Source organism: Rutidosis leptorrhynchoides, chromosome 1, assembly GCF_046630445.1.
Source record: "Rutidosis leptorrhynchoides isolate AG116_Rl617_1_P2 chromosome 1, CSIRO_AGI_Rlap_v1, whole genome shotgun sequence".
Lineage (NCBI taxonomy): Eukaryota > Viridiplantae > Streptophyta > Magnoliopsida > Asterales > Asteraceae > Rutidosis > Rutidosis leptorrhynchoides.
This window is the reverse complement of record NC_092333.1, coordinates 720,045,809-720,059,320: the sequence shown is the minus strand read 5'-3', so window position 1 is coordinate 720,059,320 and position 13,512 is coordinate 720,045,809. Positions and strand designations below refer to the sequence as shown.

The 13,512-nt window shown below is 34.6% G+C and overlaps 2 protein-coding genes across 2 annotated transcripts; one reads left to right on the top strand and one right to left on the bottom strand.

Annotated features, from left to right (window-relative positions):
* The first annotated feature begins 5,588 nt into the window (after positions 1 to 5,588).
* On the top strand, positions 5,589 to 9,473 carry LOC139886283 (4-hydroxy-3-methylbut-2-enyl diphosphate reductase, chloroplastic-like). Its single transcript, XM_071870052.1, has 10 exons — positions 5,589 to 5,980; positions 6,375 to 6,571; positions 7,029 to 7,208; positions 7,296 to 7,427; positions 7,525 to 7,599; positions 7,697 to 7,802; positions 7,883 to 7,977; positions 8,441 to 8,626; positions 8,718 to 8,804; positions 9,300 to 9,473. Exons 1-10 carry the CDS (start codon positions 5,746 to 5,748, stop codon positions 9,363 to 9,365), a joined length of 1,359 nt encoding a protein of 452 aa, XP_071726153.1. The 5' UTR covers positions 5,589 to 5,745; the 3' UTR covers positions 9,366 to 9,473.
* A 330-nt stretch (positions 9,474 to 9,803) lies between these two features.
* On the bottom strand, positions 9,804 to 11,856 carry LOC139886282 (UPF0496 protein At4g34320-like). Its single transcript, XM_071870051.1, has 2 exons — positions 11,565 to 11,856; positions 9,804 to 11,449 (listed from the first exon to the last, which is right to left on the bottom strand). The coding sequence occupies exon 2, from the start codon at positions 11,210 to 11,212 to the stop codon at positions 10,070 to 10,072; it is 1,143 nt and encodes a 380-aa protein (XP_071726152.1). The 5' UTR covers positions 11,213 to 11,449; positions 11,565 to 11,856; the 3' UTR covers positions 9,804 to 10,069.
* Between the last annotated feature and the right edge of the window lie 1,656 nt (positions 11,857 to 13,512).

Genomic DNA, 13,512 nt, shown 5'->3' with positions numbered 1-13,512 from the left:
TTTGTAAAGGTAGTCATTTCAGTCGAAAGAACGACGTCTAGATGACCATTTTAGAAAACATACTTCCACTTTGAGTTTAACCATAATTTTTGGATATAGTTTCATGTTCATAATAAAAATCATTTTCTCAGAATAACAACTTTTAAATCAAAGTTTATCATAGTTTTTAATTAACTAACCCAAAACAGCCCACAGTGTTACTACGACGGCGTAAATCCGGTTTTACGGTGTTTTTCGTGTTTCCAGGTTTTAAATCATTAAGTTAGCATATCATATAGATATAGAACATGTGTTTAGTTAATTTTAAAAGTCAAGTTATAAGGATTAACTTTTGTTTGCGAACAAGTTTAGAATTAACTAAACTATGTTCTAGTGATTACGAGTTTAAACCTTCGAATAAGATAGTTTTATATATATGAATCGAATGATGTTATGAACATCATTACTACCTCAAGTTTAGTAGGTAAACCTACTGGATGTGACAAGAAATGATCTAGCTTCAAAGGATCTTGGATGGCTTGAAAGTTCTTGAAGTAGGATCATGACACAAAAACAAGTTCAAGTAAGATTTTTACTCGAATTAAGATAGTTTATAGTTATAGAAATTGAATCAAAGTTTGAATATGAATATTACCTTGAATAAGAAAGATAACCTACTGTATATAACAAAGGTTTCTTGATCTTAGATGATTACTTGGAATGGATTAGAAAGCTTGGAAGTAAATTAGTAAACTTGAAGGGATTTTTGAAGTGTTCTTGAAGTGTTCTTCCTATGATGATTATAGCTTGATTCTTGAAGTGATTTTTGATGAAGATGATGATTAATTACTGGAAAAATACGTTCATAATAGTGTGTGTGTGTTGAGAGAGAATTAGAAAGAGAATTGAAAGTGAAATGGAGTGAATGATGAGTGGTAATTGGTGAGTGGTGAGTGGGGTTAAAAGGAGTTCTAGTTAGTTGACTAGCTCATGGTAGAAGTTAAAATTGATTAGTCATACATGACATAATCAAGAGTGGAATCCCATTCTAGTTCCTATTGGTATATACCCATAGTAAGTACGTTTTGAAGCTGTGTATAATACGGGTAAGAATACGACTAGAATTCTTGATGAAAGAAAAGAATGGGAAAGTAACTGTAACTATTTTCGTTAAGTATGAGTGTTTTGATATATGTCTTGAAGTCTTCCAAAAGTATTTTAATACATCTAAATACACTACATGTATATACATTTTAACTGAGTCGTTAAGTCATCGTTAGTCGTTACATGTAAGTGTTGTTTTGAAACCTTTAAGTTAACGATCTCAATTAATGTTGTTAACCCATTGTTTATTATATCTAATGAGATGTTAAATTATTATATTATCATGATATTATGATATATTAATATATCTTAATATGATATATATACATTTAAATGTCGTTACAACGATAATCGTTACATATATGTCTCGTTTCGAAATCCTTAAGTTAGTAGTCTTGTTTATATGTATATAACTCATTGTTAATATACTTATGGAGATACTTACTTATCATAATCTCATGTTAACCATATGTATATCCATATATATATCGTCATGTCGTTTTTACAAGTTTTAACGTTCGTGAATCGCCGGTCAACTTGGGTGGTCAATTGTCTATATGAAACATATTTCAATTAATCAAGTCTTAACAAGTTTGATTGCTTAACATGTTGGAAACATTTAATCATGTAAATATCAATCTCAATTAATATATATAAACATGGAAAAGTTCGGGTCACTACATAATAGGCGGCCCGTGACTGGAAAGCTTTGCACCTGGTTCAACCGGGGTCCGACATGGATGACACGTGGGCATGCCAGCCCTTTCAATGATCTCGGTAGCATACTGTCTCTGAGAGAGGAACATGCCAGATGTGGTGCGAGTGGCGTGGATCCCAAGAAAGTAGTTAAGAGGACCCAAATCAGTAATGGCAAATTCCTTATGTAGGGAAGAAATAATTCGCTGAAGAAAACTTGTAGAAGAAGCGGTCAACACAATATCATCAACATGCAGTAGAAGGTAAGCTTTGTCGGATCCCTGACGGTATATAAAAACTGATGTATCACAACGACTTTGATGAAAGCCAATCTGCTGGGCATATCCTGCAAAACGCTGAAACCATGCACGAGGGGCCTGCTTAAGGCCATATAAGGACTTCTGCAGTAAGCAGACATGATCCGGGTACCTGGGATCGCGGAACCCTGGTGGCTGGTGCATATATACAGTCTCTGTAAGCTGTCCATGAAGGAAGGCGTTTTTGACATCTAGCTGATGGACAGGCCAGTGTCTAGAAACTGCCAAACTGAGGACAGTACGTATCGATGCTGGTTTAACAACCGGGCTGAAAGTCTCGTCACAATCAATGCCAACCTGCTGACTACGACAGTTAGCAACGAGTCGAGCCTTATATCTGCTCAAATTACCGTCTGCATTAAACTTGTGCTTAAAAAGCCACATGGAGCGAACTATGTTCGTGTCCGATGGGCGGGGCACAAGAGTCCAAGTACTGTTGAATAGTGTAAACTCGTCAATATTATTGATAACCTTAGACACTATTTATAGAGTACATATAAACCCTAATGGCAAACCCTAATGTACCGAGCCCACAACGTAATCGGGATGGGCCGATACTAATACTCTAACACTCCCCCGCAATTTGAACGGCGAAATCACGAAAGTTCGGATTGGAGAGAAACACTAAGCGTAAAAAGAAATAAAAACAAATTTTCTCTCTAATTTGTTGCATCGAATTGATTGATGATCGTTGATTGGTTGCGTTGCTTGACTGCGTTTCCTTTTCCGTAACGTTTTTTTTCTTTACGTCGTGGCTTGCTTGCCTAAGGATTGAGCAGAACTTGGGCATTGAACTTTTATCGCCGATACAACCGTCTTCAACACTGCAAAAAAAAAAAGAGTTATCTTTTTTTTAGGGGGGGGTGTTTGGAACCTAGTCATGCTAGGCGGCTCAGCCTCATGCCGATTACTTATAGATCACCTAAAAGAAAATAGATAGCTTTTTACGACACTGAATAATTGGGCAACATTGATATGAGCCCAAGATGAAACAAATACGAAAAGATGTGAAAACAAATAGGAAGAAAAGCGGCAGCATGCTCTTTTGTAATTCAACTGGTGATTAATAAATTTTTTTTGTGGTTATCGCGTCTTGTTGCGGCGGCACGAAGCAAACATAGGCATTTAATCTTTTTTTTTTATTCGTGAGAAGAAGAAAATATGTGGAGGTTGAATATTGGGTGAGTGCCTGAATATTGGAGTTGACGGTGCCCATAAATAAAAAATGTATAGTTGGGATAGATCAAAGTAGAGACACAAGATGTATGTACACGAGGTGATTAAACAAGCATAAAATATAGATGAGGGTTGTGTGTAGATGAACAAACAAAAAACAAAAGAACATTGTAAATGGCGGCCGATCTCATTAGAGTGGAGGTGACTAAATTTTTAGGGTTGGGGTGGTTCCAACAGGATCAAAAGGCTGTGATACCATGTTGAATAGTGTAAACTCGTCAATATTATTGATAACCTTAGACACTATTTATAGAGTACATATAAACCCTAATGGCAAACCCTAATGGACCGAGCCCACAACGTAATCGGGATGGGCCGATACTAATACTCTAACAGAACCAAGGGTGGGAGAGAGAACCCATAAAACCAGCAGACTGACCTTCAATTTGTAGGTAGATTGAACTTCCGTATGCTACATATTGAACCCAATATGCAACAGATTCACACAATCTATAACAGATTGAACCCAATCTGCAAACAGATTGAACCCAATTTGTATGTAGATTAAAACTTTTCTTTTCAATTTATCAAAAAGAAATCAGTCTATATACAGATTGAGTTCAATCTATGTACAGATTGAACTCAATTTGCCACATATTGAACCCAAATAAACCCAAAGTGTGATTTTTTGGTGTTTTATTTATTAACATGATTGAAGGCTGGATCATAATATGTTTCTTATATGTCTTTTCAAGTTATGAGATTTATTGGTATTGTGGTCAAGATGTTACGACATGATCTTTTTTGTATGCTTATATGATAGATGCATATGGTAGATGCATATCTCAAAATCAAACTTATAGCAAAAATTAAAAATGCAGGATTGTTAAGTTTCATCTCGTGAATCTATCTGCAAAGTTTCAGATTCTAACTCTTAGATTAGCTCGAATTCGTGAGTCAAAGATATTGGGAAAAAAGTCAACAATTTATTCATAACTCGAATTCATAATCTATACGATGTTTCAAGTTGTAATGATGATTGACGAGCATTAGATGCAACATTTTAAGCAACTTTCATGCTGGAATCATCATAAAAAATGTCTTGGATTGATGAATTGAACTTTTGAATTCGTAATAGAAAACGCTACAGCGTGGGAGTTTCCAACCAACCCCACTAAACGACTCAATTTACGCCTCAATAGGGGAGCTGTCTAGCATTGCTTGGTTGTCACCTAGACAACAAACGCCGTTGCATAATGCCGATATAGATGGTCTAATGGACAAAGCACCTTTAAAACGAGTCAGAAACTTATTTCAATTTTTTTTAAAAACATAAGTACCACGTGATTCCACTTTATATTACATGCATGTTCCAAACAAACAAACAAATAAATAAATAAATAAATTACATGCATGTTATTAATTATTAATTGATAAATATGAAAATACCTTATAAAAATGTATAATCATGACTACTTTCTTTCTTATGGTATTAACTAGTTGTTGAACCCTCGCTTCGCGCCGGGGTTCAGTTTTCAATGTATTTTATTACGTTTAGTTTGTTAAATTATATCGTGGCTAAAGAATGATATCGTTGAAGCGCAACTCGAGTCGAACTAAAGGGTATAACCCGTGAAAGATTAAATTTTATTTTAAATTAATAATATATGTTCATCTCCGCGTTTAGCTATGTAATTATTGACTTTTAAAAATTTAACGCAAATCAACGTGTATGAAAAGTACCCCAAACGTTTTTTAAAAAACGTCTGTTTTGCGTATAGTTAGTGACACTGTGTTCCTAAAATTATTTCGAGTTTAACGATGGTGTCGGAAAAATTTAACTCGTTGCGAGCGAGAAGATATGACTCGTTGAATATTTGGGTGGAGTTTATTTAAGATTTTTTATGAAAATGGTTATTTGACATTTTACCCCCCTGTTTGGGGGTCGATTTGAATATTTGAAAAAAGTGTGGGAGTCTTTGTTGGTGTAGTGAAATTTAATTACAATAAAAAAAGTAAAATGACAAAAACGCCCTAATTACTATTTACCATTTTTGTCTATTAGATAATATATGAAAAAAGCGTAGGGGACTTTATTGATGTAATGAAAGTTAGTTAAAATTAAAAAAAGGTGAAATGATGAAAATAGCCATGGTTAATATTTACCATTTTTGTATATTAGATAATACGGAGTATAGTAATAGTAATATTTTCATTTAATTTAATTTTATTCATTTATATTTTTAGTTTTTATATTTGAGCACGTTATTATATTACGGAGTAGTATTTTCCAAATAAGACCGCGCAGGCATCCGGTGAAAACCGGAAAAGCATATAAGTTATGTTTATTCCATCGATAAATCAGACAAACTCTCTTAAATATTTAAATAATAATTAAATAATACGAGTAATATAAACACAAAATCTCATAATAAGATATAGAGTATCACACACACAAAATTTAGTTAGTTCAATGGCAACTCTACGATTGAATCCTTTCTCAAATTATACTCAAATATCATTGCCGGATGTCAAACTATTCCGGTGCCGGAAACCTATGTCCATTCGATGCTCCACCGGAGATTCCGAGGGTTCTGATTTTGATGCGAAAGTTTTCAGGCATAATTTGACTAGAAGTGATAATTATAACCGGAAAGGATTCGGTCATAAAAAGGAGACTCTTGAGCTCATGAATCAAGAGTATACAAGTAAGAATTAAGCACTTTTATCTGTTTTCATTTTTTCTTCTTTCACATTTTTTTTTTTTTTTTTTTTTTTATGTAAACTGGAGTGTAAAAGTTTGTTAAGTTTAACAGATTCATGTATTTAATTAATACATTGTTTGGTAGAAAAATTATCCAATTTCTGTTTGAGGTTCGAGTTTTTGTGTATTATCGATTGAATTCGTGGATTTCATGTGAAATTGAAAAAAACTTTTGTTGAATTTCTCAATCAATAAAACAATATGTGTTATTGTGGACAAAGTGTGGTCTGGATAATGGAAATGCAGTTGAAATGATCAGAATTTAAGCTCTAAGATTAACTGAATTGGTGTGTTTACTGGTTTGCTGATGATGTTTTTTTTTTTTTTGCTACTGCAAGGTGATATTATCAAGACGTTGAAGGAGAATAATAATGAATACACATGGGGAAATGTTACTGTGAAGCTTGCAGAGGCTTATGGCTTTTGCTGGGGTGTCGAGCGTGCGGTTCAGATTGCTTATGAAGCAAGGAAACAATTCCCTAATGAGAAAATTTGGATCACAAATGAGATTATTCACAACCCTACTGTTAACAAGGTATAATTATGATTCACATAGTTTAGCTTTAGTAGCAGATACTGTTTAGAGTGTCCTATGTGTCAGTTGATACATCATGAATCCCATTCATTTAAGTACAATTTCACTTTGAACTTTCTTTGTGAACACGACCAAGTGATCCCATTCGTTTAACGTATCATTTTATGTGGTTCGAGTCCTACATGGTAGTGACCATTTTTTTATGCATGTTCTTGCAATACAGACTTGAGTATTTCTATTTGAAACTTTAATCTTTTTTGTCAAATCGATTCCACACATTTCTGTTCAGAGAATTTAATCAAGCTAAACACTTGTGTCGTAGATAGATATGATTGTATCACAACTTGTTTTGACATGAAGTTATTATTGGTTTTGCACGTTGCCTGTGCAGCATTGTTTCTTTCTTAATAGCGTCTACCGTGTCAAATTTGGTAATACATTGACTTGTGTAATGTAGAGGCTAGAAGAAATGGAAGTTAAAGACATTCCCATCAAGAATGGAGAGAAACAGTTTGATGTTATTGAAAAGGGTGATGTTGTGGTATTGCCTGCTTTCGGGGCTGCAGTCAATGAGATGTTGACTTTGAGTAACAAACAAGTTCAAATAGTTGATACTACATGCCCTTGGGTATCTAAGGTATATCTTTCTCTTTGTCAATTTATTAAAGTTCCATCCCTTATGCAATGATTTCGCATTATTAATTAATTTTTTTTGGGATACAAGGTGTGGAACTCAGTCGAAAAGCACAAGAAAGGGGACTATACTTCTATAATTCATGGTAAATATTCTCATGAGGAGACCGTAGCAACAGCGTCTTTTGCAGGAAAGTATGTTATTGTGAAGAATATGGATGAGGTATGTTTAATATTTCTCGTGCATCTTTGGGCAGTCACATTTTCATTTAGATGTATTGAACATTTACCCACACCATCATACATATGAATATAAACAGGCAACATATGTGTGTGATTACATCCTTGGCGGTAAACTTAACGGATCTAGCTCCACAAAAGAAGCTTTTCTGGAGGTATATACTCTTTTAATTAACGTATTGAAGATTGATTTCTCGTTACATGTTTTGGAGATCTAAATACTTTTTTTTTTCACATATTGGATACTTGCAGAAATTCAAGTATGCAATTTCCAAGGGTTTTGATCCAGACACTGATCTTGTTAAAGCTGGAGTAGCCAACCAAACTACAATGCTCAAAGGAGAAACAGAGGAGATTGGTCAGTTGCATTTTCACCAATATATCCCACTAATGTAAAAGGTTGCAACTTCTAATGCACATTCATGTCTTCATTTGCAGGGAAATTAGTAGAGAGGACCATGATGAGTAAATATGGAGTAGAAAATGCAATTGAACACTTCATAAGTTTCAACACTATCTGTGATGCTACTCAAGTAAGTACTTTTTCTTATCTAGAAGCTAGAGATGGCAACTTAGACCCATTTCTGGGTCATCTTAATGGATCAAACAGCTGATATTTTTATAAAAATAGCTTAGAAGGAAATGAGTCAATTCAGCTAAATGGGATGAAATGTGCCAGACGTGTATGTTGAATGCATAACCCTCCTTAATCACTTCATATAAAATACAGATTGTAATCTTACCGGACGTCGGGACCCACTAATTATTTATGTAAAATCTAGAAATTTGGACAAAATTGTGTCTTGGGTCAACCCAACCCAACTGGTTCTAACTTGTACTAAGCATTACCACTTGTGACCGATCACACAACCCGCCTACCCTAACCAAATTGCCGGTTCTACTTGAAGCACTTTGGATAGTTACTAGCTATATCTTCAATCCCCTCCAACATCATAATGTCAGAAGCTTTATTCTAAATTAAATCTATTTTTGTAGGAGCGACAAGATGCTATGTATAAATTGGTTGATGAAAAGTTGGATCTTATACTAGTTATCGGTGGTTGGAACTCGAGCAATACTTCACACCTACAAGAGATCCCAGAGGATCGTGGTATTCCGTCTTATTGGGTTGACACTGAACAGCGAGTAGGTCCCGGAAATCACATAGCTTATAAGTTGATGGTAAACACTTGTAACTTTATAAATCATCATCTATAGTATTTGTAATTTATATATATAGTTCGCTTACATTTGAATCTTCTCTTTGTGATAGCATGGTGAATTGGTTGAGAAGGAAAACTGGCTACCGAAGGGACCTGTAACTATTGGTGTCACATCCGGTGCATCTACTCCCGACAAGGTAACTCTGAATTCAGCCTTCAGTTACATTTTTTCTACCGAATTATTTGTGACTGGGTAGGTTGGGGTAATGTTTATCTTCTACTGGTCAAGCAGGTAGCATATACTAAAAAAAAAAAAGTTAGGAAGATAACTGAACTCGCTAATTACGTTATTCAAAAAATTGTATCAATAGTAGTTGTACAATGCTTTTGTTCTTTTTGTTGCGGTTCAAACCACTTTGAAACAACAAAAACATGCTTTTTCCTCTTCTTGCTCTTAACAATCAATACACACACATACATAAATCACATTTTTGAAGCCCTTATAATCTGGAGGCCCTGGACGGTCGACCACTTCACCCACCCTCAAAGATGGCCCTGCAGCCAATCCAACATTATCCATATTGATGTGAACGTTCTTTCAACCCATTGCCTAGCCTGCCTATTTTGCCACCTCAAGTTTACATAGATCACTTATTTTGCGTTTGTCAAAACTCAAAACTGGACTTATGTAGGTTGTCGAAGATGTTCTAAAGAGGGTATTTGAGATTAAACGTGAAGAAATGCTGCAAATGGTGTAGATCACAGGTTGTATTTAACAAAATTATAGAGACAGGAAAACAAAAACATCTGTTGTAGCACTATGTACCTCTAACTGCATTATTTCCATAATAGTCTGTTTTGGGTTGGTTTATGTTGTAAAAACTCTCTCATTGCAGTAATGCTTGGATGAACTATATAACTTAACTTGTTATGTATTATGACAAAAATGGTAAAACGAATGGATTCGGTGACTAAATTTTGTAAAAAAAAATGTCACAAACAAAATTGCCTTTTCTTCATTTAATCGAAAGATAGTACTCATTGACCAAAACTACTATACGCGGACATGCAAAAAATCAACAACTTACTAGATTGATGTGAGTGACAATAGACGTCGAACATGGTACTGAATGAACACAGATTATATATGATAGTCACTGAAACCAATGCAATGATGGAAAAGGAATATATGGTACTTAGATAATATACATAACAACAGTTTGATAAGTTTTATTATAAAATAGTAAATAGCAACAAGCAGAGCAATGAACAAATAAATGAACAGACCTAAGTTAAATGAGACATCCAAGTTTCCTAAAAACAATATAGTTCAACACAAAGCTTTGACATATTCTGCATCAATTCATAACCCCCATATCCAACATCCTAAACAATAGGATGAAATGGGTTATAAATTCAGTTTTCAACTTCTAAAGATGACCGTACCAGATCCGATGGGCTTTCATTGATGATTCGGTGGCTTAATGATCCTTTGCAAAACAACAGTCCTAGCCCGTCTAACATCACGGCTACAATTGTCTGCCTGCATCCCTAAATCATCAACATTCTTCATGAAGGAATTGAGCTTCAACTTTATCTCCTCGATTACAATTTTCACCATTTCATCTCCTTCAATCGCATGGTCAGCCTTCCTCATTAGCTCCTCTATATCCATTTGAAGTCTATCAACAAGTACCCGAATAGTGTCAAGATCCCTAATTGCCACAAAACCCCCAACCTGCATAGAACTAATGATCTCCTTCTGCCCTTTAATTGCATTTTCATAGTTCTTCAATAAGTTATTAATCCACTTCCCCATTGAACCAAGAGGAATAGCCGATGCAGCAGCAAGAGCGGCGGCAACAGGCGGTGCCGCCATGGCTGCCGCCACCACCGAGCATATCAACACCGCTGCAAACGTAGCCACAAAGATGACTGTTGACACCTTCCTCCATGTATTTATATACCTAACTTTCTTATCCAATTTCATCTTTTTAGCTTGTAACTTATCAAGCATCACCATTTGTTGCCGATACACAGAATGAAAGATCTTAAAAAACTCCTCGGTGAACGGATCACCAGCGTCCTTAAAATTCTTTAAATCTTCGAGAGTCTTTTCATACTTATTGTCCTCCACATCTTCATCCTCATCAAAATGCTGCAAAGCCACAAGAATCAATAACTGACTATCTCGTACCCGTTTCAAGCATTTATCCAACGCAGCACAAAAATCGAGCGTTTGCAGACTATTCTCGAAATACTCTTCAACCAATTCAAACAATTCTTGATTTTTCCAAATATCTTTCTTGCAATGCAAGATAACCTTCACAACTTCTTGATTCATTTCCAACAAACATTCTGTAACTTCCTTGAGTGTATCAAACGATAAAGCTCGAACTTCAACACCCACTGCCAAAGTATTGATCACGTTATTTGCTCGAGCGTGTAGCATCGCATCAAATGATTGCAAATCAGCATCCGATCTACACGCAGCTTCATATGCATTCAACTCCGAAATTATTTGGTGGGTATCTTTCAAAGTCATTGAAGGTGATCCAGAAGATGTAGCAGCAGCAGATGATCTCTTACTAACATGAGCTCCCATTTTTTCAAACCAAATAATATATATAAACAATAAACAGCTATATACTGTATACAGTATACGGAGTAATATATTAATATACCTAAACCAAATTTAATAAATCGATAATGTGATTCGAGTATAATTAAATTGATGCCAGAAACCCTTATAAAAACTTACAACAAAAAAAAAAAAAAACAAATTTAAAAAAGTAAAAAAACAATTATGAAACTCGGCTAGACAATTGATCGAACACCTGAACTGCAAAGCAGATATCACAAACAAAACATCAATCAATTGTAAATGGGTCGATTTGTTAATTGAGTGAAGATTATGAAACGGAAAAAGATAGAGAAAGAAAGCAAGAAAAGATTACCTTATTAAGGAAAAAAAGGATGATGATGATGATAAGGATGAAACGGTTAAGATGATTATTGTGTATGTATAGCTTGCACGCATGAGTTAGAAATAATAGGAGATGGTAAACGCGGGAAGCAATGTTTTTAGTTTTCTCTCTCTACAAACCGCCATTAAAGCACATGAGTAGAAGCATTTTACTCAGTCAACAGCTGTGAAAACACGCAGTGAAGGTAGAAAAAAAAAAGAGAGAAACTTAAGCTGAAAGACAGGTGAAAGTTAGAACAGGAGAGAGAGAAAATAGTTTCAAATTAAAGTGTTTTTTTTTTGGGGGGGTTAAATTGCAGGGAAAGCTACTTAAATAAACCTGTGTGTATTTATTATAAATGACTAGAAACCCCCTGTTTTTTGGTAAAATAACTTTTTTAAGGAAAATAATAAAACTATTAAAACTATATACTCCGTATTAAAGTAGTGTCATCATAAATTGATGTCCCAGTTCAATTGTCCACTTGTTCTGACTTTGGTCTTTTCTTTTCCATTTTGACTCTAAATATTTTTATTTGTATTATATATTATTTGATAAAATTTATATCACTGGATTAGTTTTTGAATATATTTTTACCACTACAATGATCATTAAGTATTATATAACACACAAAAAGTAATTTAAAGTCAAAGTTGATCGAAAAAGACTCCTAAAGTCAAAACAGGATAATTGAACTGGGACGGAGGGAGTATTTAGTTAATACTTTTCTACGTTCCGAGTAGTTCCAAGTTGAAGTGTGGGTCTTTTTTAATATAAGGAACAAGAACCACAAAAAAACTCAGGGTGCGTTTATTTTCCTTTTAATAAAATGATTCAGCGCTGAATGCTGAACCATTTAACATCCAGCGTGTTTATTTCTGACATCTGAATGACATAGTGCTGAATGATTCAGAATTCAATGCTGAACCATTCAGAGTTGAAACACTCTCTTAACCATTAAGAGCCTAATTTTTCTATAATATTCTTTTCAAATCACATCCAGAACGTGTAACCAACAAGTATATTGTATGTTTTATTTATGTAACACGTTAATAAGGTAATTTACTCAATTCATATCGTTCACTTAAAATGATTATAAAACAGCTTATGTTTTATTCTGTACCATTCAGCGATAAATCATTCAGTTTTATCAAACACACCCTCAATCTCACATAAGTGGAGTATAGAGAGGTAAGATGTAGACAATCATTCCTCTATCGTATAAATAAAATAATTAGTTTTAATGTCTCAAATAATTAGTTTTAATTTAACCAATTTTAACTAGTTTAAGTGAATCAAACTGAATTTGATTGGTTAGAGTGAAATTTTTATATTGTCTTAAACTTTACTAAGTAGGGAGGTTTTTGTCATTCTGCAAAAACATTAGGGGTTACTTGTTAAAATAATCTGGTACGTGACGAGTGACGACTATGGGCTCACGCGTAACAAGTATTTGCAGCTTCAAATTATGGAGTAAAAAGTTTACACGCCACGTCAAACACTTATTTATGTCACGTGACCGGTAACACACTAGTATCTTTCTTAACAAAAATGACAAAAGAGGAACATAGAAATTTTATTTTTAAGATTTTATTTTGGATTAGCGAGGAAACTCCATGTGAATGTGTACATTGACTCCCATATAAAGGGTAAACCTCGAGTAACCAAGCTCATTGAGAGCAAGACATGGTACCGGATGAATTGTGCACAAGACGCACCCTCTGGTCACACTCCCTTTTTGAACAAAATGGCTTTGCCAAGATTCAAAGTTGGGTGGTATGCTTCATCGGGCAACTCAGTGACCACTAGCTGTCAGGAAACCCATCAGTGTTCAACCACTACATTGGAGTTCAATCTTTTAGCATTCAGCGACTTGTGAAGAAAAAAAATATAAAATCAAAACCGATCCGAACACAAATTGGTAAAAAGAATCCAACAA